The following is a 26,479-nucleotide window of genomic DNA, read 5'->3' on the forward strand; positions in this document are numbered from 1 at the left end:
TAAGGGGCGAGGGTGCTTGATTCTGATCCCCGCGCAGCCCCACCTGTGGGTCCCGAAAGACTCCCCTGCCTGGCTCCCAGTGAAATCTCAGGACAGTCACAGTAATCCTCTCTCTCTGAGCCTCAGATGCAACGCATCTCGCCAGGTGAGAGCCGCTGCGAACATTTACTCTGCAGATCTGCTGCTCATTCAACAGGCAACGGCCCTCCCTGCGGGGCTCCCTCAGCCCACCCATCCCCAGGCCCTCACGCCAGCCCCAGGAGCGCCAGCCTCTCACCCAGGACGGTCCATCCTAGCAGCTCTGCCCCTGCTCAGATGATGAGCCCAACTCCTAGCCCCCCCTCCACTCCCCCAGCCCCCAGGAAACCCTGTGTCAGTGAAGCTCTTTCTCCACCGCACTCAGTAGCAGGTCTCCCTCGCCAGCCAGCCTGTGGAAGAGAAGAGGTCAGAGTGAGAAGGGTGGGCTGCGGGAGCGGCGTCCAGGGGCCCAAGGGTACCCTTGGTAGGGGGCCTGCAGGTGGAGCACAGGGCCCTGAGGTTTGGACAGAGCAGGCAGGCTGAGGAGTCCTGGAGTAGAGGGCAGGGTCCCGGCACAGCACAGACCAGGCAGTGAGGTGGGGAGAAAAGCGATGGGCCTGGGGAACTGGTGGGATGCGAGAGCCTGCCAGAGCCTGCCAGGGGGCTGGGGACCACCCCCCAGGGTTACGGCGGATGCTGAGTTTTCTGATTTCATCGTAGACAAAGATAAGCATGCTGTAGGGAGTGGCACAGAGCCATCAGAACAACCTGTAGAGGGCAAGCACTGGTCAGTGGGGCAGGAGTTGGAGGGGCCAGAGAGGGCCGGTGCAGAGGACAGTGTGTGGGAACTGAGTGCTTCGGTGTGTGGCGTTGGTTCCTACCCCCGAGGAGGGCGGAGCCTGGGGGCGGGAGGAGAGGCCCAAGACAGAAACATAAAAAGCCAGGATAGCAGAGCATGACAGATGCCACACCTGAGGTGCGTGCCGTGTTCACGGAGATTATCTGCTGCCTTTTGCGGAGTCCTTCAGGGAGACCCCTTTGTGTCTGGGCATTCAAGACCTTGCACCCACAAAGGGGAGGTTGTCTAAGCAGGATGGGTTTATCTGAGACCAGCTGTGTGGGAATATATACACTCTGCCATAATGCAAAGGTGGGGGAATTTTTCTTCCTGACTCTCTTCTATAATTAGAGACCAGGAAGATGGACGCTGGGGAGGAGATGAATCAGAACCACATCTGTTCCCTTGCATGGCAGAGACATGGCCAAAACCAGCGCTGCCCAGTAGAAATAGATCACAGGCCACAAGTGAAATTTAATATTTTCCAGTAGGCACATTAAAATATGTAAAAGGCAACAGGTGCAATCAATTTCAATAATATATTCCATTTAACCCAATGTATCTAAAACATTATCATTTCAACATGAAATCAATATAAATGAGATAATGAGATACTTTACATTCTTCTTTTTATCCTCAAGCTTCGAAATCCAGGGAGCATTTTTCACACTGACAGCACATCTCAAGTCAGACACTAAATGTCAGTGGTTAAAGGAAAAGGTAGCCCAACAAGAATAGCACAGTTTTATGTAATAGAAAAATATTTGACACTGCTTTGGTGTTTAACTTTAAATGAACTAAATAAGATTACAAATTCGGTTCCTCAGTCTCACTAACCATATTTCTTACTAGCCATATTTTAAGAGCTTAATAGGATAAGGATAAGGATAATGGCTACTGGATTGGACAGGGCGGGTGTAGACCACTGTGCATTCCACACACACACGCCAACAAATATAAACAGCTATATAAAATGGTCCCATTCATTCAGCAATGATCATCCTGTGTCTACTATTTACTCTGTGTCCATGTTAGGTCCTGGGGACATAAAAATGATGGCATGACTGTCTTAGATCTCAAGGAACTTGGGGATCAGAGAAAAGAGGATAAATAAACACACAAAATAAATGATTGCAATATTAGCTGATGTGTTTTAAGATTAAGGTATATATAAAGTGTCTGGGAGATGCTCAACTGTCTCTACTGTTTTGTATATATTGCTACTAATAGCAACAATAATAAGCTCCTATTGACAAGCTCCCATCATTCCTATGCTTGGTGCATTATACACATTTCTATGCATAATTCTCACAACAATTGCCAGGTATGTGTTACAGAAATCTGGCAGGTGAAACTGAGGTTCAGAATGGTTCCATGCTGTCCAAGGTCACATAATACTACACAGTTGAGTTGAAATTCACACCTGAAATTGTCAGTGTCTAAGGACACTGCCAATGTCTTTTGTTAAATATTCGTTGAGCACCTGCAGTACACAAAGCATTGTGGAAAACACTGCAAGGGACAGAAGGGTGAGCAAGGCATGTGAATGCCTAGAAAATGAGCTGGAAAAATACACCCTAAATCATTAACAGAGGCTACCTGTGCAGGGGAGGGTAGCAGGAATGGGAGGGGAAGGTGGGCTTTGGTTTTTCTCTGAAAATCTTTAATAGAATTTCTTCACAACAAGCATATACTAATGTCAAAAATAAAGCAAAGCAAAACAAAAACAACCATGGGACTTGAACGAAGCAAGATACCAGACGGCACAAACCTCAGTGTGCCCACTCACACATACGCATAACCCACACACATACGCACAACCCACACACATTTGCACAGGCACGACAGAATTAGCCACACGCAGCTCAGGCCATTTTCATGATGACTTCAGCTCTGAGCAGTATGTACACCTGCACAGCCATACCACACATGGCTCTGCAGAAGAGGCCACTCTGTGAAGTGTGGTAAGGCTGCAAATGTGCCAGGCTGGAGGGTTGTGTACACAGCCACCCATCTTCCCCAGTGAGATGCATTTGTTGCAGCGTTGAAACAGACGAGTGAAACACACCTTTCTTTCCTAGCACACACTCTCCCTGCGCCCAGAGGCCCCCCTGCTTGCATCCCTTCCCTACTCCCTTGAGTGGGTACATTCGCAGGGTCACGTCCATACCGGGAGTGCAGGACAGAAAAACAGCCAGGATCATCTGCTCCAGGATCCCAAATATTAGGATCTTGTTTCTGGGAAGAAATGTTGAAGGGTGTGCTGGAGATAAGGAGGGCGAGGGCTGGGGAGGGCTGGGCCTGTGCGCGCGGTGGGGAGTGTGGGGGCCGTGGGGGGCACGCACCTCATGCCCTGCTGGAAGATGGAGTTGGGGCGGGTCTTGCAGATGATGAGGTCAGCCCACTGCATAACCACGATGCTCACAAAAAAGGCCGTGTGGCACGTGAACTCCAACACCTTCCACTGCTTGTAGGTCCGCGGGGAGGGCAGGCAGAGCAGAGAAGGCAGTGGCTGAAGGGATTTGGATACACCTCAGTCGCTTCTCCCCTCTCTGGCCCCCAAGGCCGAGTGAGGCCTTTAGACAACCGCAGGACTTACACGTATCTCTGTCTTCCCACTTTTCTTGTTCTATTTTGAGTTGTTCATATCCTTTCCTTATCTGCCTGAGAGCTCCTCAGGGGTAAACGCCTAGTCTGATTTATCTGTAAATACGCTTAGTTCACCATGTGCTTAGTTCAGTGAATGGCATGGAGTATGGCTCAACACATATTTGCTAAATTAATAAGAAAGGTGGTGTGACTTAGCAGCATCAGAGGAAATGGGTCAAGAAGGAAGGTGGGGCTGGAAGGGGGCCTGAATGTGGAAGGGAAGGGAATGCCCAAGGGGGGCCACCAGATAGGAGACATCCATTCATCCTCTCATTTCCATGTTACATGAGGAAGGTAGAGCTGAATGGGGAAGACCCAGTATGCTGACTATGTCAGTAACAGATCACAGAAAGCTATGGGAACCCAGAAGAGCTGCATCTAAATTAGACTGAAGGGAAAGCTCATGTGTGAAAAAAATAAAACCGCAGGTTTATAAATGACATGTAGGTCATATAAAGAGTTTGGAAATATGTGGGACTGAACAATAATGAGATACTGCACATCGAACCTCATAGGATGTGGGCAAAGTTGTACTTGGAAACACAGAGCCTTAAATGATTAGAAAACAAAGGCCGAAAATTGATGAGCCAAGCACTGGACTGAGAATGAGACCAGTCAGCAGGTCCGTGTGCCTCGGGTCATGCCACCCCTGCCCCTTTCTGCGCTCAGCTACCAATACCCCGGCCACTCCCGTCACCACGTAAAGAATGCAGCTCCTGACCCCTTGTCACTCTAACACTGCTCCTGTCCTTGGTTTCTGAGATTTAAATATCCATGTTGATGACCCTCCAATACCGTGGTCTCGTCGTTCCTCGGTCTACCCCAGCGGTGCTGCCCTCCTCTCCGCGTCAGGGCTGCTTGCTCCTCCCATGGCTAAGCTCCAGATACCCGCCCTTCCAATAGCTAGAATTTCTCTGTAATCTCTGTTTCAAGCATCTCTTTCTCTCTGGCCACTATCTTTATATTTCTATCTCACCTGCTCTAGTATCTCAATTCTAATACTTCTTGGACTCCACTTGGACTGACAGTCCATCAACCCAATCTGCTATACCTTTGGTTATGATCTGTCTCCCCTTGCACCCCCTGCTCCTAAGTGGAATATAAATTCCACGAGAACAGTCACTTGATCATTTTTGTTCACTACTGTATATCCAGGGCCAAAACAACACCTGGTGCATAGAAGATGCTCAACAAACATTTGTTGAATGAATGAATGAGTGTGTGGAGATCATGAAATTGATGCTGAGAGATATGTGGAAAGGAAGGAGCTACCCTTGCGTCTAGCATTATGTAGACTGCTTCCTGGGTGGGCAGCTCTGGATTGGATTATCTAAGATTACAGCAGTCGAAGAGGTATATAGACTTTACCTCTAGGGAATTTATTCCTCAGGGAATTTGTTCTCAACCCATTTTGCAATACCTCAAGATGTCTTTGATGTAATTTGGTACTACTTCAAATTAATTTTAATTACCTTTAATACATTTTGAATAAATATGTGTCAAGCTGCATCTTGGCAGCAGGAAGATATTATCAAGACATAAAACTCACGGGAGCCTGAGTTGAGGATTGAGATGATTGACAGGTGTTCCACAGTGATGAGGACTTTGGGGATCATTGGCCCCTGAAGTAGTGTTGGTAGCTGGCAACGTTCACATGTGACGGCCTCGTGAGGCTCAGCTAGCAGAAGCTAAGTGTATATATGAGGGACATCTTTGCAACAGCCCAGATTTTAACAGGCTTTTGAGAAGCCTGCAGTTAGCTTGGTTTGGAGGCGTAATGGTGAAGTGGTAAAGTGCCAGGCAGGAATCAGCCCAGAATTCTAGTCCAGCTCTTCCAGAGATGCACGGTGGGATTTTGAGCCTGTCACATCTTTCCAGACTCAGTTTCCTCGCTTACAGAATGACGATAATAGACCATGTGTCTATGGTGCTACAATTCCAGCAATAACTGGGGTTACATCTCCCACTGTCTTTGAACTTGGGACAGCGATGTTTGCAGATACCGAAGAGCATACTTGCTAAAATTCTTAACACATCAGTTTGGGCCTCATTCCTCTTGCATTTTAGGAAAGACCATGACAGAGAGGCATCCTCTGGGTTTGAAAAAATTGAGAATCATGAGGAAAGGATGTACAAAAAAAATAGGTTTTCAGATTTGAAGTCACATATAGTTCAAACTCCCATGGAGGGAGGGAGCACACAGGAGAAAGAGGACACAGCTGGGGCCAGTACCTGGAAAACCAGGAACCAGCCCTAAAAACATGATAGGACAGAAAAGGAGTTGCAGGTCCAAGGGGACCAAAAGGTCCAGGAAGGTGAGGACAGATAGCAGACAGTAGGAGCGAACAGAAATGAAGTGATTGTAGGCGCGGGGTGGATGCTTGCTGATGGGACAGGAGCCTGGGGTCCAGAGTCAGAGGTTCACATGGGAGTGGAGACGAGGCAGCACCTATGCCATCCGGCACCTCCATTCTCCCACCCTTCAAGTGTTTGCTAAACCCACTCTTTCCTTTCACTTCTTCCCTTTCACTGGTCCCCATCTACTACCCTTCCCATCTCACTCGCCCACTGCTGTCCATAGCTGTCCTCCAGGTCACTGAAGTACCAATTTTCCCAGCTGTGGTGGATGCCTAGCAGATCAAAAGGCTTAAAACCATTCTCAGCCAGGATCACAAAGTAGGTGAAGAACCCAGCCAGAGCCTGGATCATGCCTGTGAGTGACAGAGTCACAGGACTGGGGAACCTGGTTCAGAGAAGGACCTCAAAAGGCAGACCATGGAAGGAGGGGTGGGTGGCTGGGACTTGCCCCTGGCTGGGTTGGTATGTGTCAGAGTTTTAATGCTGAAGATTCTTGCCATCAATGATATGAGCCCATCATCTCTACAGGACTTGCCTCCAAGCCCTAACATTTGTTTCTGAGCTCTAACCAGAGTCATATTTGAATCGTAAAATCTTAAAACTGAAAAAGACTTCAGTGGAGATTTATTCTTGCTCCCCATTGAGGCTGCTGGACTCCCCTCTCTCCATTTCCTCTGACACATTTGCTCCTCACATCTTTCCCATGTGCCCTTGGCCTCTTCCTTAGCCAACACCTCCATCCCCTATGCATGGACCACAGCAGTAGCTGATGTTAATGTTTGCCTACTAACTACAGAAATGTACACCGTGCAAGTCGCTGTAGACCTTGATCCTCGCAGTTATGAGCTATTATCTACCTTTTGTAAATGGGAAAACGGAAAACAGATTCAGTCATTGTCCCGAGTCATATAGGTAGTAGCTGGTGAAACTGGAATTCAAATACAGGTCTGGCTTCTAAATCTGTGTTGTTCCTCCCCCAGATATTGGGATGGTCTCCCCTGTCCCGTCTCTTCCCTGTCTGCCCCTCAACCCTACCCTCTGAAATGCCCCGTTGTACCTGGCAGCTCAAGAGCAAAGACTCTGAATGGCTCTCAAATGTCTTGCAAGGCTGGCCCCAATACAAATGTGACCTGTCTTTCCAGCCTTATTTTCCACTATTCCTTTATCAGGAATAAGGGCTCCACCCCTGGTTTATTCACTGCTCAAGAGCTCTGTGAATTTCCGCCCTGCTGTGGTCCCGCATACCTGGCCACACCTTTGTCAGTCTGAGCCTCACCTTCAACACCAAGCTGAAGTCCTGTTTCCTCCATAAAGCCTGTGTGACTGTCCTGACTGGTGGGTCCCCTCGCTTTGTCCTTCTGCAGCATGTCCTGTCCACACTTACTATTAGGCACTTGGAAAGATGCTATCACTTTACGTGTGTTTATTCCTTCCTGACTGGACTTGCAAGTCAAGGGCAGGTTAGAGATGAATGGTTTTTTGTGTTCCCAGGGCCTAGCACAGTTGGTCGTTAAGAAAATCTCTCCCTGACTTTCCAGCCAAGACGGCTCCAGTGGCCGGGCAGGGGCGGCCCATCCCCTTCCCTCCTCATCCCTCTGGCCTCACCGATCTGCCCGTAGGACATGCCAATGAGACGGCGGTTCACCAGATTATCAGTTTTCAGATTATGGGGCACCCTCTTCATGATGTCACTTTTGGCTGACTCATAAACCAAGGAGATAGCAGGGACCTGGGGGATGGCGTGCGGGGGTGACAGGGGACACAAAGTTCGGAAGGAAGCTTGGAAGTCCCTCTCCCTAGACACAGGTTTGTCCTGCTCCCCAGTCCATCGCACAGGAGATCCACGAGCCAGGTCCCGACTCGGCCTTCACCATGTCTGTGCCCAGGTCAATGCAGAGGATGGTCACGGTGCCCAGGGGCAGGGGGATACAGAGGACGATGAAGAGCAGGAAGGGGGTGATCTCGTGGATGTTGCTCGTCAGCGTGTACGCGATGCATTTCTTCAGGTTGTCAAAGATGAGGCGGCCTGTGGGGGACAGTGAACCTCCTGTGAGAAGCCCTGCAGGGGCACACCTCCCACAAGCCAATCCCTGGACAGGGACCACTACAAAGCAGTGTCGTGGTCCAAGAAAGGGTCTGGGGGTCCTAGACCTCGGGGGCCCCAGTTTTGTTTCCACATGGTGTGACCATGAATTAAAGCCAGGCTTTGTTAGTATGGCGCGTCTGCACGCTCTTTGTTCTCGGATTCAACGTGGCTAATGTCATCTAATCTCTGAAAATTAAGCAAGGTTGGGTCTGGTTAATACTTAGGGATGTCTAAGAGTGCCAATATGAAAGTCATTAGAAGATTAAGGCTGAAGTGGAATTAGGGTCAACCCCATTTTCTGGCGTAACTAGCTTGAGAATTTGGGCACCTCTCACCTCTGAGCTGCATTCCTCCTGCCTCGCGAGATGGCCCGAGTCCTTCCCTGGCGATCCTTTCCAAAACTGTGCTCCTTGCTCTGATTTCTCTCCCATTGCACCATCTTCCTTTAATATGCTATGCTACTTACTTTATTGTCTGTCTTGCTCCACTAGGCATTAAGTTACAGTGGCTGGGGATTTGTGTCTCTTTGGTCCCCACAGCATCCAGAATACTGCAGGGTACATAGTTGGTGCTCGAAAAATGTTTTGGATTGAATGGATGCAAAATACTGAGCAAAGTATCAGGATCATACTAGGTCTCAGTTAAAGGATAACTATTACCATAATGCCGACCGCCATAGGATTCGGTAAGATAGCCCCAGGCAAGAAGCAGGGAGCCTAGGGTGCAGAATTCTGGGGTTCTCTTATTCACCAGTGCGTACTGTCTTCAGAATTCTCTGAGGAACAGGGTGCTTAATTTGGCTCATGCAGTCAATTCATAGATCAGCCTCCAGCTGCGCTTGCTATGTCGCTGTCATTCAGGCAACAGTTTCCTAGGGGGCCCTCCTGAGATCGTGACGTACAGTCACCCCTGGAGTATGGCTACATCTTGGAACTGTTATAGACCCATCTGAGTCTCCAAACCTCCGTGAGGGAAGAAAGAAGATGCTTTGCTATACCAGGAGCTGTAGTCTCCCTAGAAATCAGGACTTTTCTCCATGCTCATAAAAAAGGGCTCCTGATAGTGGTGTTTAAGTACCAGCAGAATCAAATTTGTAGAACTTTTTCATACAGTGATTTTTCCCAGTCCGTACAGGGCCATGGAGGTCAGGCAATGGGCACACCAACTCGCAACTGAGTCTGAGGGTCAAGGCCCAGCCCTGGCACCTGCGTCCTCACCCTCCTCCACGCCTGTGATGATGGAGGCGAAGTTGTCGTTCAGCAGGATCATGTCGGCGGCCTGCTTGGTGACGTCGGAGCCGGCGAGGCCCATGGCGATGCCGATGTCAGCCTTCATGAGTGCGGGGGAGTCGTTCACGCCGTCGCTGGTCACCGCCACGGTGGCGCCCTGCGGAGGAGCAGAGGAAGTGAGAATCGGCCGTGTCAGACTCAGGACCGATCCCAGAGGTCAGTGTGACTGCCTCGTCCCTTGTTTCCTGATGCGACCGTGCCTGATTTAAGCCTCCTGGCCCTTCCTTCTCCTGCTCCCGAGATGTTAACCCTCTCAGGGAGCCCCCAGACTGATGCCCACCTCTGGGGTTCAATGTGAGATACTGCCTGGAGTCTCCCCTGGCCCAGCCCACGCGGACCTCTGTTTGGTTGGGGCTCGGCCATGCCACATCCCGCAAAGCTGCTCTGTGTCCCTTACCAGCCTCTGACATCCCTCTACTATGATGAGCTTCTGCTGAGGGGAGGTCCGAGCAAACACAATCTCGTTGTGGTTTCAGAGGATCTCATCCACCTGCTGTGAGTTCAGGTCCTTTAGTTCTGAGCCCTGCACTACAATGGCTTCGACATCCCTGAAGGAAAGAATTTTAAAAGGCTAGTTCAGAGTCAGAGTTCCCTGGGGCTCCTGGTGCCCTCTAACCAACCTTTACCACACCTCCTTGCCTCCGCTTTCCATCCCATCTCTCCACTGTCCCCGGCCATTCACCATCCCCACACTGACACTGCATCCCCTCCCTCTGCCCCAGCCACTCTTCCCCTTTCTCTGCCCCTTTATTTCTCCCACTGCTTCTGAAAACCCACTGACATAGTCACTGGCCATTTTCCAACTATTTTACTTTGCAATAAGTAAACCCCGCACGTCTCCAAGAACTTTAGTACCTGGGATCTGGGTGGCGCAGGCTAAAGCCAGAGGAAAAAAGTGGCAGATCTGAGTTCTTCAGGGGTCTGACCTGCTGTTGATCTGGCTGACAGGGACGTCGAGCCGAGCAGCAACGTCATTCGCTGTCTCCGTGCCTTCTGAGATGATGCCCACACCCTTGGCAATGGCCTTGGCTGTAATGGGATGATCCCCTGTCACCATAATCACCTGGGTTGGAAGGGAAGCAGAATCTTCAGAGAGGTCCCGGATGCTCCCCTCTCTCTAAGAGCTTACATATTGGGTCTTTCATTACACAGGTGTTTTAGTCGCTCATTTCCAAGAACATGTTTTATAGATAAAAATCTTGCTACTGTGGCTTCAAACCTTGGGAGCAGGTCAGGGCCACGAGACCATGAAACCTGGGACAATTTGGGTTCTAGGTTTCCTGGGAATAAATCAGGTATTTAGGTGTATTACTATATTCAGAATTTCATTTAATTGCTCCAGAGGTATTATGCTTCTTGAAGCTCAAAGACAGACACCTACACACGGAACAAGTGGCAATAAACAAGTATCTGGAATAATCCATCCGCCTAGCAAAATTCCATCTCGGTCCAGGCACACTCCACTCCTCACTCCGCCTCTCATCTTCCCACTGCCTCCTTGCGTCTCTGGATCTGGCCCTTTTTTGGGCCCCTGGTACCAGCTGTGCCCATCCCATCCCTCCCCCAGGACCGGTGCCCGAGCTCTGCGCTTCCCTAGCGCTCTGGTCCTAATGTGTGTTGGCACTCAGCTCTGCTTTGCATGGAGATGGCTGGTCTGCATGTCCCCCACGGGGCGGAGAGCTCTGACTCCTTGTTAGGTTCCCTGCCTTCGCACAACGCCTCACACATGGGAAGTTATTGACAAACAGTTCCATGTGAAGGAACGAAGGGAGATGGCTTCCCAGAACCACTGCTCGGGGTTCCCAAGTGCCCTCAAGGACACGATTTTTCAGGCCCTGATGGGAGGGAAAAGGAAACTGTGACTGAGCTGTCCAGCTGCATGTGGGAGCGGAGGACCCAGAAAGGTCAGGCTATTTACCTCAGGGCATGGAAGTAAGCCTTGAAGGAGTTTTCCTGTGAGGCCTCCTCATTCCATAGCAGCACCCCAGGCATATAGGAGGGAGACAGCAAAGCGTAACTCAGCTGTGGTCTCTAGGGACTCAGCAAAGCGGCCTCCCTTCTCCTGGCTCAGGTGTGGGGCACTCACCAGGCTTGGCCTGTGCACCAGGGGGACCTGGGGAGGAGCTGGGAGGGAGCTGCCTGGAGCATCAGAAGATTCCAGGTGTGATTCAGACTGAGCCCCCAGTGAAGGCTTTTGGCCTCCAGTGCCCTGGCAGCTTCCAGTGGCTCACCACGGGGACAGGTGTGGTGTCATCCTGAGGCATTCCTAGTGCCCAGCCCCACTTGACAGTTCAAGTGGAGTTTCTGGCAGTGCCACCTCCATGCCAGGCTTGAAGTAAAAACAAAGTCAATCACCCCAAGAGGGGGTTCTAGGACCCAGGGTCATGGAGCGCTGAGCTGCACACGTGTAATACAAGTGCGGTCCCACAGAGAATGGTCCGCTTGGAGGGAGAGGGCGCCTGATCATTCTGGCCTCTGGCAAGTACTAAAGGGATTTCATCTTCAGCTTCTCGGTGTTGACTGTCCCTCTGATGGTCCTCCTCGGTCTTGAAGCTGCCCTCTTGTTCCCTCGTCCCCTCTTCCTCCAGACTGAGCCCATGAGAGAGAAACCCCCCAGCACTTGTTATGTCAGGCCCTCATTGCTTCACTGCAGCTCTTAGAGGAGGCCAGCTTCACAGCAAGCGCCAGGTATCTTTAGTGTACCCTTGAGAGCCCCAGTCAGGGGCACATATAATCGGGTACCTTTATTTTAGTCTTTAAAAATCACATCTATTCCAAAAGCCTGAGCACATGGCTGTACCTGGGAAAACCCGTCTCATAACCATTTTCTTGTAAAATGTTTGCCGCCTGCCTTATGGGACAACTGCCTGTACGTCCATCACATTTTGTTCTCCGTGAGTGACGGCATCGTGTGGATGCCAAACTTCCCTAAAGGGAAAAGGGGGTGATTCCCAACTCCTCCCCAGGTCTGCCAAATGTCCATCTGCTTAGGATCCAGAAGAAGTAAGAAATGACAAGGAGACATGTAAACCTAGGTCCAGAGCGAGGACTGGCCCCAAAGCACCAGGCCGCCTGCTTCAGGCCAGGCCCCAGGGTCCTCCTCAGACCTTCACAGGCTCGCTGCGCCTCCGGCTGGGACGCCCTGACCCGGCGGGCACCCTGGCTGAAATCACCCCTTTGTTCCCTCTTTGGGCCTCCCCGCCTGTAGGCACAACTCTGACTCCTTGCTAAACACGAATTCATAAAAATCCAGGGACGTGAATTTTGGACTATATCCACAGCGCTATTCCTCATTCTAAGAGCTCACAGTCAAAGCTCAGAACATGCAAACGAACCCCTTTTCTTCATATCTCCCATACTCGGTGTGGTAGCTTGTAGAGCCTTGGGGGAATGTGTAGATCGGCTGGTTACCCTGGGCAGGTGTGTTGTAATAAAGCTATCTCTGGAGAGGGCTCTACCACCCCAAACATATTGTAGTAATTAGGAAATTCACCCAGAATAGTATCCTACATCGATTCATTGGTTCCCACTCTAGGGACCAGTCACTGAACTCGGCATGGCCCCCGGGGGCCCCCAGACGAGCTGCCAGCAAAGGTCTGCAGCAAAACCAGCGCTAGTTCTCCTCAAACACCTCCAGGGCCGTCCCCCATCTAATGGGTCACCCCCAAAGCCTGGGATCTGGAAGATCAGGCCTGAGCAGGGAAGGAGTCAGTAGCTAACACTGCAGATGTACAGGAGTCTTGAACTGGGAAATGTGGGATACGGAACAGCCCAGAACTAGAGGAACTCTGCTGCTCTCCCAGGAAGCCCTAGGCCCACCTTGACCAGACAGGCATCTCCCCTCTGGGTGTGCTCCGCGGCTGGGTTTCACTCTTGCACCAGTTCATTTTGGTTTCTAACTTTTATTCTTGGACATAGTCTGTTAGGCTAGCTGCTAATTTTATGGGTCTGGGGTGTAGCCTAGGCATCAGATTTTTAAAGCTCCCCTGGTAATCGATGCCAGACAAGATTCTAACAATAGAGGACACTTATGTTTAGGTTCTCTCGTAAGATTAAGTATCATAAGGTCAAGGAAGCAGAAATCAATTTGATTCAACCAAGATTATTAAGAACCTGGTCTATACAAGGCTTTCTACTGCTCTCCAATTTGTGACGGGGTCGGGGCGGGGAGGGGTGGGGGAGGGGCTGGGGGCGCGCTCTGAGGTGTTAAAGCATTTACCTTAATCCCTGCACTCCAACACCTGCCCACAGCATCCGGCACAGCAGCTTGGGGAGGGTCAATCATGGACACAAGCCCCACGAAACAAAGGTTATCCATGGGAAAATTGATTTCATCTGTGTTAAACTTGAATCCCTTGGAGTGTTTGGCAGATTCAAGAAGCAGGACCCTGGAGAGCAGAAGGGACCGGTCTTCATTCAGCTGCCTATGTCCCTGTCCCGCTCACCCCAGCATCCTCCATTTTCCACCCCACAAATAGTAACCATTTTGATGCCATTCAAAGGCTTCTCCCGCAGCCGCTCACCTGGCACGCGTTCCCCCAGACCTCCCAGCTCCAAGCAGGCATTCTGGAAGGCTTCCTTCATCTCGTCATCCATTGGGCACTTCTGCCCTTTCAGAAGGTAACTTGTGCAGAACTCCAGGATCCCCTCGGGAGCCCCCTTCACCATCAGCAGCACGTGGCCCTGGGAGGTGTCCTCCTGAAGGCGGATGGACATCTAGGGAGGGGAAGCAGATTCCAGAAGGAGGCAGACTCCTGCTCCCCGGGCCCCCCAGCCTGCTGACACTTGCATGTGGGGTGTCCAGGCCATTCTCCGCCAGCCTGGGAGGTGACGGCAGAACCAGGTGCTCGCACTTCCCCAGCTTCCTCCCCACCTGGAGAGCAGAAAGCACGTGGTGGCTGGCAAAGCTGCAGGGTAGACTGGCAGGAAAAGCTTTCCCAGGCCAGCAGGAGAGCTCTCTGACCTCAGGTGAGGCGGTTTCACCCCTCAAAACCACGGTTCCTTTGATAAAATATAGAGGGTTCTGCATTGCCAACTTCATTGGGCTTTTATGAGCCGTAATATTTGCAAAAAGCACTTAGAAAACTGTGAAGCACAATTCAGAACTAGGCTAGTCGTTCTAGTCCCCTTGCTGCTGTCTCCCGAGAGGGCCTGGATGGCACGGGGTGGGGTCAGGGTCGGGTGGTGTGGTGGGGAGGGGAGGGCATATTCATGAAGTGAACCTGAGGAGGGGAGAGAATAAGACCAATTTTGGTTTTGCATTTTCCCTTTGATCTCTGATCGATGAAAAGGAGCTATCTACGGGGTTCCTCCTGTGACGTGAACAACAGGAAATTCCTGCCATGAAGCCTGTCGGTAACAAAATCAGCACCCTAAAAGGTGATGCGCTGGTGCAGAGGAGGCCTGCACTGCCCGGAAGGATAAGCAGGGTGGGAAAACTGTGTAAAATGAGGTGAGTTTTAGAAAAAACTGGGAAGAATGTGAAAATAGACTCAAAATATGCTTAAGCAATTAAGCAGGAAACCCTTAAGTCATTTAGGCAAAAAGCTGTAAAAGGTTTTTAAAGGCTTAATTCTCTGAGTGCTTAACAAAGATTCGTTCACTATTATTGGCGATTATTGGAGATAATAGCAAGACCTACTTAAGCTAGTAACTTGGTCACAGAAAAATCACATCTTGATGGAAGATGACAGTTTCACAAAAAGGAGAAATCTGGTAACATCAACAGAGAATCGTCTCCCTTTCATTTCAGTCTCAGAGAAGTGACACTAATTCTGCAGACGACGACCAGTGCGCTGTTGTACCCCATGTGGACCCGAGCCCAGTACCCTAATGGCAAGCTCTTTAGGGCCACCAGGAGGCAAAGTAACCGGATGTTTTCCAAGGTGCCTCCCCCAAACAGGACCTGCAAGAGCTGGCTGGTGGTGGGCTGGTGGAGCACACGTGGTATCTACAGAGGAAGAAATTGCCATTTGAACTTAATGGTCAATAGTTGAGAAAAGGCACTAACAGTCATTTTGGGGAAAGTTGCTGCTTTGTTAGACCTTCCAACAAATATCGTGGACATATTTTGCTTTTATTTTGAATCATGTGGAGAGAGAGGTAGCGAATTCTTTCCAGTCATAGGCTTTAGTTGGGCCCCGCCAAGTGCAAAATTCCTGTCTGGGTAGTGAGGCCACTAACTGTCAGAAAAAAGTAGAAATCAGTTTTCAGTTTGAGCCTAGGAGACCTATCTTATTACACTGACTGAAAGCCAGTTGAGACAAAACTCTGGACCTATTCCTTTAACTCTTACTTGCTCGGTGTTCAGTGTGAAACTATAGGTGATTGGGGTTTTAAAAACCTACATAGCTTTGTTATTATGGTTTAATTCAGTTACAATTCTTTTCTTGTGATGAAAACTTCCAAGATCTATTATTTAGCAACTTTCAAATAGAAAAATGCGGGACGCTTCCCCAGTTGGTATGTCGTGCTTGGGCAGGGGCCACGCGAATCTTCTCTGGATCATTCCAATTTTGGTATATGTGCTGCCGAAACGAGCATGATGATGTGTTTTTTAAGGCAGAAAAAACAAAACTGGGGGTCTCATTTCTTCTCTGTTACCCACACCTGAACATCTGACCTTTATGGTAGCGTGTGAACTTGGAGAATTCCACTCCCCTGAGCAAATCCCGATTGCCCTGCAGAACGCAAACTCCAGCTGGTGGAGCCCCAGTCGGGGCAAGGGTGCAGCCCCTGCTTTCCACCATAACCCCCTTCAGAGGATGCTGGGAGTCTCCTGGGAGAGGAACATGGGCTTTCCTGTCCCTCTCGTGGTCTCACTGTTAGTGCCCCCACTGTCCCCCGCTCAGCATGTCTCCTCTTGTCACTGCTCCCTGGATAATGGACAAAATGCTCCTGAGAAATGAAAAATGTCACAAACATACTGGAGACCCCTGATTCACTCCCTGAGGGCAGCTGCTAGAAGTGCAGGCAGGGACCAAAAGGGACCACTTGGTGACTAGTGCAGGAAGGCGCTTCGGGGAAGCAGCGGCAAAGCTTGCCGAGGCCACAGGGATGCCCCCTGACGGCTGCACGTGACTCACACCTGACGCTCACCCTCCCACCCCGCCTTTGCTCCCTACCAACACGGCAGATGACCTGCTCTCTCCATGAATGGCATGGCCGCAGCTCTGCTCGGGACTGACGGCCTCTTCCTTTGTCACCTACTCCCTCCTGGCACCTGTCCGTCAGGTGAGCCTTCCTGCTAGTTGGGATGCTGGCTAGCCACTGTGTCTGTTCCATCGCTCAGAGGTGAAGCTGGAGGCAAAGGCCAAGCTCCCGGAATGGCAAGCCCCTCCCTGCCCCCCATTCTCCTCCCGTTGCTGTCCCATACCTGGTACTTGTTGGTAGAATTAAAGGGTATCTCTGCCACCTTGGGGCTTTTCTCTCTCATCTCCTGCGCAGAGCCGTAAGACTGCTCGATGAACTTGAGGAGGGCCGACTCGGAAGCATCGCCTCTCGTGGCCCGCTGCCAGGGTGGGGTTTGTGCAAGCAGCCTGAGGAGCGAGGCACCTCGGCTTGCCCGCGATGACAAGGAGGGGGACAGCAGGGAGGGCCTGGGGGAGATTTTTTTGGGAGAGGCAGGTTATGGCCCAGACACGGAGGCACCCTCCATCCACTTAGGCCGGACACCTTAAGTCAGCCCGGTTGCAGAGGCCAGCGATTCTGTCCAGGATAACCCAGGTCTCAGAGCCCTTGGCAAACATATTCCAGGCAGAAAGAACAGACTTGTGAGCAGGGAACAGGAGACCTTAAAGCCAGGAGTTATTCCCGTCCCACTCAGCCCTCGAGTAGACATTTCATGCCCATCACACCTCCCCTGGCTCCCCAGCTGTCTTCTCTCTGACCAGGCTCCCCTCTCCCCCTCAACCCACTCATCACGTCCCCCAGATCCCTCCCCTCCTGGCCCACCAGCACCACTAGTCACCAGTCTGTTCTTTGCTGGTGTCAGCCTCATATATGGTCTTATCGAACCACAGGTGGGCGACGGTCATGCGGTTCTGGGTGAGGGTGCTGCGGTTCTGGGTGAGGGTGCCCGTCTTGTCTGAGCAGATGGTGGACGTGGAGCCCAGTGTCTCCACGGCCTCCAGGTTCTTCACGGGGCAGTTCTTGTGGACCATGTGCTTGGCAGTCAGGGTCAGACACACCTAAGGCCACGGAGAGAGGAGAGAACAGGTGGGGAGAAGAGACTGGCCACTCACACCACATTGTGTTGGGGAAATCAGATCGCTTTTATTGCTATTTTCATTTTGTGTACTTATTTCCCTTGGGTTGCTGGAAATGTTATCTGGGGCTGTGGTGAAGGAAATTAGGAAAGTGGTTTTTGGTTTGTGCTTTCTGGCAGAGTTTCAGAAAAAGAGGTTTTCCCTCCCCCAGGGTAACAGAGAGAAATCTCCTATTTCCCCTGGAATCCTCGGCTCTCCCGTGATCCTCGCATCTTCTCCGTTCAGCAGCCTCTTTTCAGGTCCCACCTTGTTCTCAAACCCAGTCTCTCCAGGAACCACATTGATAGCTAACCTTTCACTGTGGTGTGTGTGTGGAGGTGGGTCATACTAGTCATTAACAAAATTAAAGAATGGAGAGCAGAGAATAATGAAACCAAAAAGGAAAAAGAGCAGAACTGAAAGGACTTGAGAAATAACTTAAACTGTCAGATTTTTGCTGACCATAAATTCAAGTGTAGCAAGGTCGTTTTAAAGGCTAATTCAGCTGTGGTTATGTAAGTACAGAATTCTAATCATGAGGTTTGATTTCTTTACGTATCACCAGTCCCGATGTTTTCGTGCTAGTGCAACCACACCCCGAGAATTATTCTCATGTCTGTTTCAAGAAGGATATCGATAAGTTGGGGTACAGCCAAGCTGGGGATCAGGAAGAGTGTGCCATGTGAGGAATGGCCGACGCAAAAGGGACCGTTTCAGTTCTCAGGTGGAACGTTCAGGGGCACAGGATGGCTACTTGTCGAACACTAAAGGGTAGTTTGCAGAAGAGGGAGAATTGACTTGTTTTGTATTTCTCGAGATGGGAAAACTGGGACCAAACCGGGCATCATATTTCCACTGGACACAATGACATCCAGGGGGAGCAGCCCAACGCTGACATGGACAGACGCAAAGAGGGCGCCTGTGCCTAGGGACAATCATCACCTCCTGCGGATTTTATACGGGATATTCAGCACGGCTGAGAGGTTGGATTTATATGGGCTTTGCAGTTCTTCCCAATGGTATTGTGTAATTCTGAATTCTTCTTCCTCCATGCACCGATGGGTGAATTGAGGCCTGGAGACATTACACGACTCAGCCAAGCTCACCTGCCAATACACCCAGGACTGGAACTCACTCCTGGTGACTTACAACCTGATGCTTTCTCCATCAGAAGTCGTCCTGTCTCAGTGAGTAGAAAGAAAAGGCACCAGAAAATATGGGTGCAGGGTGTTAGGGTCATGCGGAGGCCGAACGATTTGACACCTGTGTTGCCATCAGCACACCCTGTCCTTGATGTTCATTTCTCTGGGTTGGTGTGTCTGCCGTGAGGCCACCCTCCACCCTGGCTACTCACAGTGACAGTGGCCAGCAGCCACTCAGGCACATTGGCCACAATGATGCCAATAAGAAAAATGACAGCTTCCAGCCAGCCGTAGCCCAGGAGAAGCGAGAGCCCAAAGAAAGAGATGCCCAAGAAGATGGCCACTGCTGTGATCAGATGGATGAAGTGCCCGATCCCAACAGCAATGGGCGTCCTGCCGACAGCCAGGCCTGCCGTCAGGGAGGCGATGCGGCCCATCTCCGTGGAGTCCCCGGTAGCACTCACAACGCCCTGGGCTGCTGCGGGTGTAGGGGGGACTCAATTGGGAAGCCTGTAGGATTCGGTTCCTACAAAGAGAGAGCTGTCAGTGGTCAAAAACAAGGTGGAAAGCAGGCTCCCTGAGGGGGTATTATGTTCCATTCCCTCTTACTGCGGTTTTATACAGGTAAGGGTCTCCTAGCCTGAAACCCCCTGAAGGGTTTTCACAGCTCTCCAGAGACACAGAGATACCTGGTTTCACGGCCTGGTTGCCTCCCTTGTCAAGAAGGTCTTCCACCCGCTTCATCTAAATATCTTCCACTGCCCACACACTTCCACTGCCCCCAGCAGCTGAATAGCTTAGATCAGCAGGCGCGATGGTTACCCTTCTGCTAGAGCCTTATGTTCCAACGGCCCCTGATCCCCTAGCCCTGTGGGCCTCACCCAGGGGCACCTTGCCCTGCCCCAGGGCACGCTTGGCAATGTCTGGAGATGCGTCTTGGTCGTCACAGCACAGGAGGGGGGCAGCTGCTGCTGGCGTCTAGTGGGTAGAGCCCAGGGGCGCTGCTAAACGTCCTGTATTGCCTGGGGCAGGCCTCCTCTCACCCAACCACGAAGAATTATCCTGCCCAAACGTCCCCAGCGCTGGAGGTTGAGAAACGCAGCGCGACCGGACGTCCCTTCTAGCTCGGCTGGCTAGAGCCAGTCTGACCCCTGCTGGGTGACACAAGTGTAACAGCTGGGCTTCTGCGCTTTTCTCTCCAGCCGAAGGAGAACTTGGACATCATGTTTGACTTTACACACCTACACGGCACAGGCCACTCACCTCCGTGGCTGGAAAGGAGGGTCCGATAAAGTTCTTTGCTCAGATAATCCTTCCTTCTTTGCCTTAACGGCTGACATTCAAGACACAGTCTATATCTCCCAGAAAAGCAACATATTACAGGAATAACACTTATTTTTTTAGAATCAGAAAGACTCAGGGCCGGAAATTCAACTTTCCAACATACTAATTTCCCCTCTTTGCCCTGGAGAAAGCTACTTAAACCCTCTGAGACTCAGGTTACCTCACCTGTAAAATGGGATGAAGGTACCCACAAAGCTGTGAGGACTAAATGTGTTTAAAAGAGCCTAGAACCTGGCTGGGCACATGGCAGGCATCTTCATGTAGATGAATCTAGGGTCTCTAGAAGAACCGATGCAGAACCACACATGTGACTTAGGAGGGGTAGTCCTAGTCTGGCAACTCCACAAATGTGGTGACACAGAGCAGGTGGCCCATTTCCAAGGTCACCTTCAGCTGTATGAGTCTGAGAGCGCATGGGGCAGATGGGTGTCATGTGCAAGAGTAGTTCTGGAATGCGTCCCTGTGTGAGGCACAGCACAGCACCGGACCCCCTCAGCGTGACAGGTCAGAGCTCATTCACCCAAGCTCCACCTCTTGGCCACATCTTAGGTCCCGCTCCTATTAAGGCCTCCTCCATTCAAGCCAGACCCTTGTTTCTCAGAGGGATGACCATCCCCTGCTTTTTCCCTTATCGCAGCATATACTTTATGGATGAAAACCTACTTTGCAGGGACAAATCTGAGCAAATTTCTTTCTAAAATTAATAATTGAAATGTAGTGTTTTTGGAGGAAGTTTGCTAACTCGCATCTTTCTGTCCATATTTAAAAAGGTTGTATTTTCATACATGATTCTATTTTCTAGTTGGATTCTTCTTCAGTCTTAATGTTACTCTTATCCCCCAAGGTATTTTCAGCTTAAATAATTTACAGCCAGAGAGGTCATTAGCTAGCTTTATTCTAGAGAAAGTTCTGTGGAAAGAGCAGGGGCCTTGGGGATAGACCTGCCTTAGGATCCTTGACCTGCTTCTTTTCTGTTGAGTTGTGCTCTTGGATACTGCATTTAATTTCTCTGGGCCTTAGTCGTTCACGTGTAAAATGGAGATAATATTTGTTGTATAATGCTGTGAGAATCACAGAGATCTGTAGCACTGGACAAGTATTAGGTAGGCATTCAATTAAAAATAGCTGTTGCTTAGATACTTGAGCATTTATTCTTAAGCATGAATAATGGTTTTCATGTGTGTCCCAGAAAGTCTTGCAGGCCTCTGTGAGGGGGAAGGATGAAGGAGACGTTGACATGGTGATATGAAGTCCGTTGTTACCACCTCAGCCAGAATGGCCTCCCAGTTCAAGGATGCCCCAGATTCTTGGAGCAAAGTCAAGGTGTGAGCGGCACCTCTGGTAACTCAACTTTCCAGTGCCAATACCCATCTTGGAATAGTGAGAAGTTAAGGCTTACCTCAGGAGAATGACCTCGCAGGGCTGAATAATTTTCCCTCTTTCTGTGCAATTTTCAGCTCAGAGAGCATAGTTCATTCACTAGCTTGAATAATAACAGCTAACGATTATAGGATGCTTACAATGTGTTAGGTCTCATGCTAAGCATTTTATACGTATCTTCTCATTTAATCTGCATAAAAATCTACAGAGTAGTGACTTTTAGCATCTCACTGTGCAAATGTAGAAATGATGGCCTGACCTTTCACCAAAGGTCACACAGTTTATGGGTGTTGGAGAATCTAGATTGCTGAACCAGCTGTCACCCACCCTACTACCTTTAGAAGATAGTGAGTTCTTGAAATCTTTGTTTCAATTTCTGTTTTTGAATCGAGTCTGTTTATGATGCGATATTCACCTTCCACACAGTTGGTAGAGAAGAAGCAGATGTTTTGGGTCTTCAGGGGGTTCTCATGGGTGAACTCAGGGGAGCGGGATTGGGGCTCTGACTCGCCAGTCAAGGATGAGTTGTCCACCTGGGATGGGAGAGAGGAGGGGTCTTGAAGTGATCATGGGAACGAAGATTCACTTATAACGATGACACATCTTTATCTGCTACCAACATCATTGTTACTGACATGCAGAGAGAAACATAAATTTTGATACCAGCACCTTACTGTCTCTAACCCTGAATTTGCACTGAATAATATGATCCAGGTTCTGAATAATATGATCATACTTTCTTTAACTGAGCCCCGATCAGCACAGTGCCCTAAGACCACACTTGGCCCCCTCCCATTGCTTCCCACATCACCACACCTTACATCCCTGTGCAGAGATGACCCGGATGTTAGAGGGGATTCCGTCTTCCCCCTTCACTTCTACCAGGTCTCCTAGCACCACGTCTTGTGCATTGATCTGCATCTTCTCTCCACCTCGAATAACCAGAGCCTGCTGTGGGAAGACAGCACAGGGTCATTTCCAAAGCTTTTGGCTTCCCCCATTCCCACTCCTGGCCTATAACCTCCTGTTCCTGGTCCCCTTTATTCTGATTCCCCTTTTGTACATCATTCCTGAAGTTCTCTGGTAGATTACAAATTCTTATCATTGCTGCCTGCAGGGCCCTTTGCAACGTGACTTTGATGCTCTTCTCATGAAGAGAGGAGGTTTCGTTCTTCAACCCTACACTTAGGCCATATGCTTGCTTTGGCCTATAGGACATTTAGCAAATGTACAAGCAGAGGCTTAAAAAGTGCTTGCCCACTGGGGCTTGCCCAGCTGTCACTGGGAACCCTTCTGCCACCATACCGAACAAGCCCAAGCTAGCTTCCTGGAGGAAGACACACCAAGGGAACACCACGTCCCAGTCACGTCACTGAAGCTGCAGACACACACATGAGGCCATCATAGACCATCCAGCACCAGCCAAGGTCAGCCCAGATCAGAAGAGCAGCCCAGCCAAAAAACTGTGAGAAAGGCTATGTTTGCTGTTTTGAGCCATGAGGTTTTGGGGTGCTTTGTTAGCAGCAAAACCTAACTGAGAGCCTCCGAACTCTACTTCACGCTACCAAAACATTCCCCCAGAACTCTTATTCGAGGAAGGAATCAAGTTATATTGATGCCAAAGGAGAAGATCCTGTGGTGACAGAACATGATCACATGGCTGGGGAATTTTGGAAGCTGCTCCTTTCCAAGTTTCTGGTTCTGTGCCTAGGAACCTCTTTCTACTGTCATATTAGTTCCAGGCACTTTAAAGATGTTTATTTGAAAATGATTTAAACTTGCAGAAAAGTTGCAAGAATGAAAATTGTAACCAGAACCCCTGTATTACCTGTGCCCAGGCTCCCCTGTTAACATTTTACCCCACTGGTTTGTCATGTGTTCTTCTTCTCTGCATGTGTGTGTATATGAACATGTTTTTTCCTGAACTCTTTTAGGGTAAGTTACGTACATTGTGATCTTTCTTTCTACAAACTTCAGGGTTTTTATACATATATGTGTATATATATATGTGTATATATATATATATATATATATATACACATATATTAAAACATATATAAAGTAACCATATATATAAAATGAACATATATATGTATTAAATAAGCACAATACAGTTACCAATTTTTGCAAATTTCACACTGACACAATACTTTAATCTACGGTCTTTATTTCAGTTTTGTCCATTGACCCAACATATCCTTTACAAGAATTATTTTCTCCTCCAGCACAGGATTCGTCTAGGGCCAGGTATTGCATTTCATTGTCAGTAGCCTCCTTTAATCTGAAACATTTACTTGCACGGATGTTCTTTGTCTTTAAGGTCACTGGCATCTGAAGAGTCCTCCCTCCCCAACCCTCTTTGCCCCCTACCTCTGTGGGAACCGGGTGTTCTTATTTCGGGTTTCAGATTGTGCCCGTTAGATTCAGGTTATGCGTTCTCGACCAGACTCTGTGCAGGTGATGCATCATGCTTGGGGTATTTTTAAGTCCTGATGGAGCAAATCTAAGTGAACGTGCCCCACATCACCAGGCTCTCTAAGCTCACTCACCAGGGGACGGAATTCTCCAGGGAACTTATAAACTGTGCATTTGCCCACACTCTACACCCGCCTCTCCCTAGCTCCTCCCACACCAACCCTACCTGAGGCACCATGTTCTTAAAAGACTCCATGATGTTGGAGCTCTTGGCCTCCTGACAGTAGGAGAAGCAGCCAGTGATGATAACCACAACAGAGAGTGCGATGCCCAGGAACAGCTGGCGTTGGGGAAACAAAGCGCCCATCAGTAGGTCCTTTTCTTCCTCTTCCTCCTCAGAAAATCAGCTTGCAAGGGTAACGGCCATTGCTCCGGGTGGAGGGGACCACAGGCCTAAGCTGGAGAGCACAGGGGCTGAGGAGAGACTGAGGCAGGACTTCCCCGTGAAGGGACCCTGAGCTACGGTGAGGGGCCGGCAACATCCCAGGTGGAGAAAGCTTGCGCCTTCCTCTCCAGGAAGCCATTTGTGGGGTGTGGGATGGATAGTGAGGGAGACGGGGAGAAAGGAGATAAAGAGAAGTTCTGGAAAGGGGACTGCAGACCGCTTTGATGGTCAGGAAGATGATCTAAGGAGAGCAAGTCTTCTGCGAACAACCATGTATCTCAGGGGGCGGAATCAATGGCTCTCTGGGGAAACTAGGAGGGACCAGGGGCTCCCTTAGAAAACTCTGGGAACACTAGGGATTTGGACTGGAGAACTCCAGGGGCACCAGGCTGCTGAACGAAGTAATATCAGGTGCTCTACAGGGTCTGGGCTGGGCTGTAGCAGTTGAAGACTCACATTATCTTTGGTGGGATCCTCGTGGAAATATATCTGGATGCCATAGGCCAGGAAACAGAGATGGCACCAGTCCACAGCAGGACGGAGAAACCACCAAACAGTTGTTTGCAGAATTTGACCCATTCTGGAGTGGTGGGGGGTGGGGTAAGTGTATTGGGTCCGTCTCAATTCAGATTTCCCATGCCTTTTCTGGGCTAAGGCCCTGTGTGGAGAAGAAAAAGGAATGGATGAAATATAACAAGTGAAGCAGTTACAGTAAAGGGGAACCTGGCTTCAAAACTCAGATTTTACTCTTTAGAGCCCTCTAGGCTGGGACTAGGGGCCAGTGAAGCTGTCTGGAGGTCTGTCTGGAAGTTCCTCCTAGGTAAGTGGGATGTGAAAATTAACATTATAGAAGGGATGTTTATTATAGCATGCTTACATAAGAAGGATTTGTTGTTTATGAATTGATGCACAAACCATTTTGAACACATACCTTGGGCCTGGTACCATGGTAGGAACCAAAATGAGTATGAACAGTCCCGACCCTAACGGAGCTTCAATTGTAGTGGAGATCATTATAAAAAAACAGTTTATAATATGATGGGCAAGGCTAATGGAATGATGAGATACAATATATAATGTGGGTTAAGACATTCACACTTTGATTCTTTAACAGAAGTAGGAAAAAAATACCAACTAAATTTGTGAATGCACAGATTCTCACGCTTGCCTCGTTCACAAGTTTGTACGCTTTTTCCTCTCCATGAAAGAGATAGTGAAACCCACAGAGAATCGTAAAACAAACTCTCCCTAATCCCCACCAAGTACTCACCAGCTTCCCCCTGAAAAGCATACAGTTTTAACCAATATGAGACAATTCTCCAATGCTCCTCCCTGGTACCAGGTGAAACCTCGCCAATGGAGAAATTCTAGAAGAGAACCTTACAGTTTGAGGGCCTTCATTTGTGGCCATTGTATTGGCAGTTATAGCCCCGGTGCTGGCACTGGGAATAGTAGTTAAACCAGTGGTTCTCAAGGAGCTGTTTGGGGACCCTTTCAGGCAGCCCATAAGGTCGAACATAATAATAATAAACTGTTTGCCTTTTTCCGTCTCATTCCCTTGAATGTACAGTGTCATTTTCCAAAGGCTACATGACACACGATATGACAACAGATTGAATGCTGAAATTATATGAAAATCCAGCTGTCTTCTATTAAAAAGCTAGACCTTAAAGAGCTTTGTAAAATTGTAAAATACCACAGCATTGTTTGCTTTTAGAAACATAGTTATTTGTCATAAAAGTATTATTTTTACTAATATGATATGGGTTTGCCCTTGTTCCTAAACGAGTTGGGAGATATTTTTAGATTTTTCTCCATTTTAACCTCTAATACAGTAAATACAGGTAGACAGACGTAAGGCACATAAGCAAAAGTTCTTTGGGGTCCTTGATCAGTTATAAGAGTGTGAAGGGGCCCTGAAGACGGAGGTCCGAGGAGCGCCGCCGTAGGCTGTTCTCACTCTCTTAGCAAAGCTGAACTCTTGGGGGCCGTTGGCATTTTCTTCCGAGTGCACGCGGTGGAGCTTGGCGGGGCAGAGGTTAGGGGTAAGGCCCTGAACTCCAAGCTGGGGGGCTTGATTTCTACCTCCCCGTCCGTGCAGGAAGCCTGCAAGTCCCCAAGGCCCCTTGCCTCCCTCGGGGGGTCGTCACTCACCTTTGTCAGGTTCACGGAATACTTGGTGCTCAGCTCTGCCAAGGTGAATTTGTGATCATCCTGAGAGGACAAACGGAAGGCCCGGACTCCCGGGGGTGCCCGGCGGCTCATGAGG

The 26,479-nt window shown here is 49.5% G+C and overlaps 1 protein-coding gene and 1 non-coding gene across 2 annotated transcripts; both read right to left on the bottom strand.

Moving 5' to 3' along the window:
• Window positions 1-373: 373 nt before the first annotated feature.
• LOC108402828 (sodium/potassium-transporting ATPase subunit alpha-4-like) lies at window positions 374-26,475 on the bottom strand. The gene is given in 24 exon segments (XM_073222037.1): window positions 374-428; window positions 2,993-3,094; window positions 3,202-3,314; window positions 6,053-6,216; window positions 7,469-7,592; window positions 7,735-7,889; window positions 9,167-9,335; window positions 9,636-9,786; window positions 10,165-10,301; window positions 13,458-13,597; window positions 13,600-13,626; window positions 13,762-13,954; window positions 16,614-16,776; window positions 16,913-16,994; window positions 17,211-17,427; window positions 18,839-19,104; window positions 21,683-21,685; window positions 21,766-21,883; window positions 22,167-22,301; window positions 23,992-24,105; window positions 24,667-24,728; window positions 24,731-24,841; window positions 24,844-24,868; window positions 26,365-26,475. Coding segments are annotated over 24 exon segments (2,937 nt in total).
• On the bottom strand, window positions 15,675-15,781 carry LOC118973498 (U6 spliceosomal RNA). Its single transcript, XR_005062874.1, has one exon. It is a non-coding gene; the product is annotated as a U6 spliceosomal RNA (small nuclear RNA).
• Window positions 26,476-26,479: the final 4 nt, after the last annotated feature.

This window comes from Manis javanica, chromosome 14, assembly GCF_040802235.1.
Source record: "Manis javanica isolate MJ-LG chromosome 14, MJ_LKY, whole genome shotgun sequence".
NCBI lineage: Eukaryota > Metazoa > Chordata > Mammalia > Pholidota > Manidae > Manis > Manis javanica.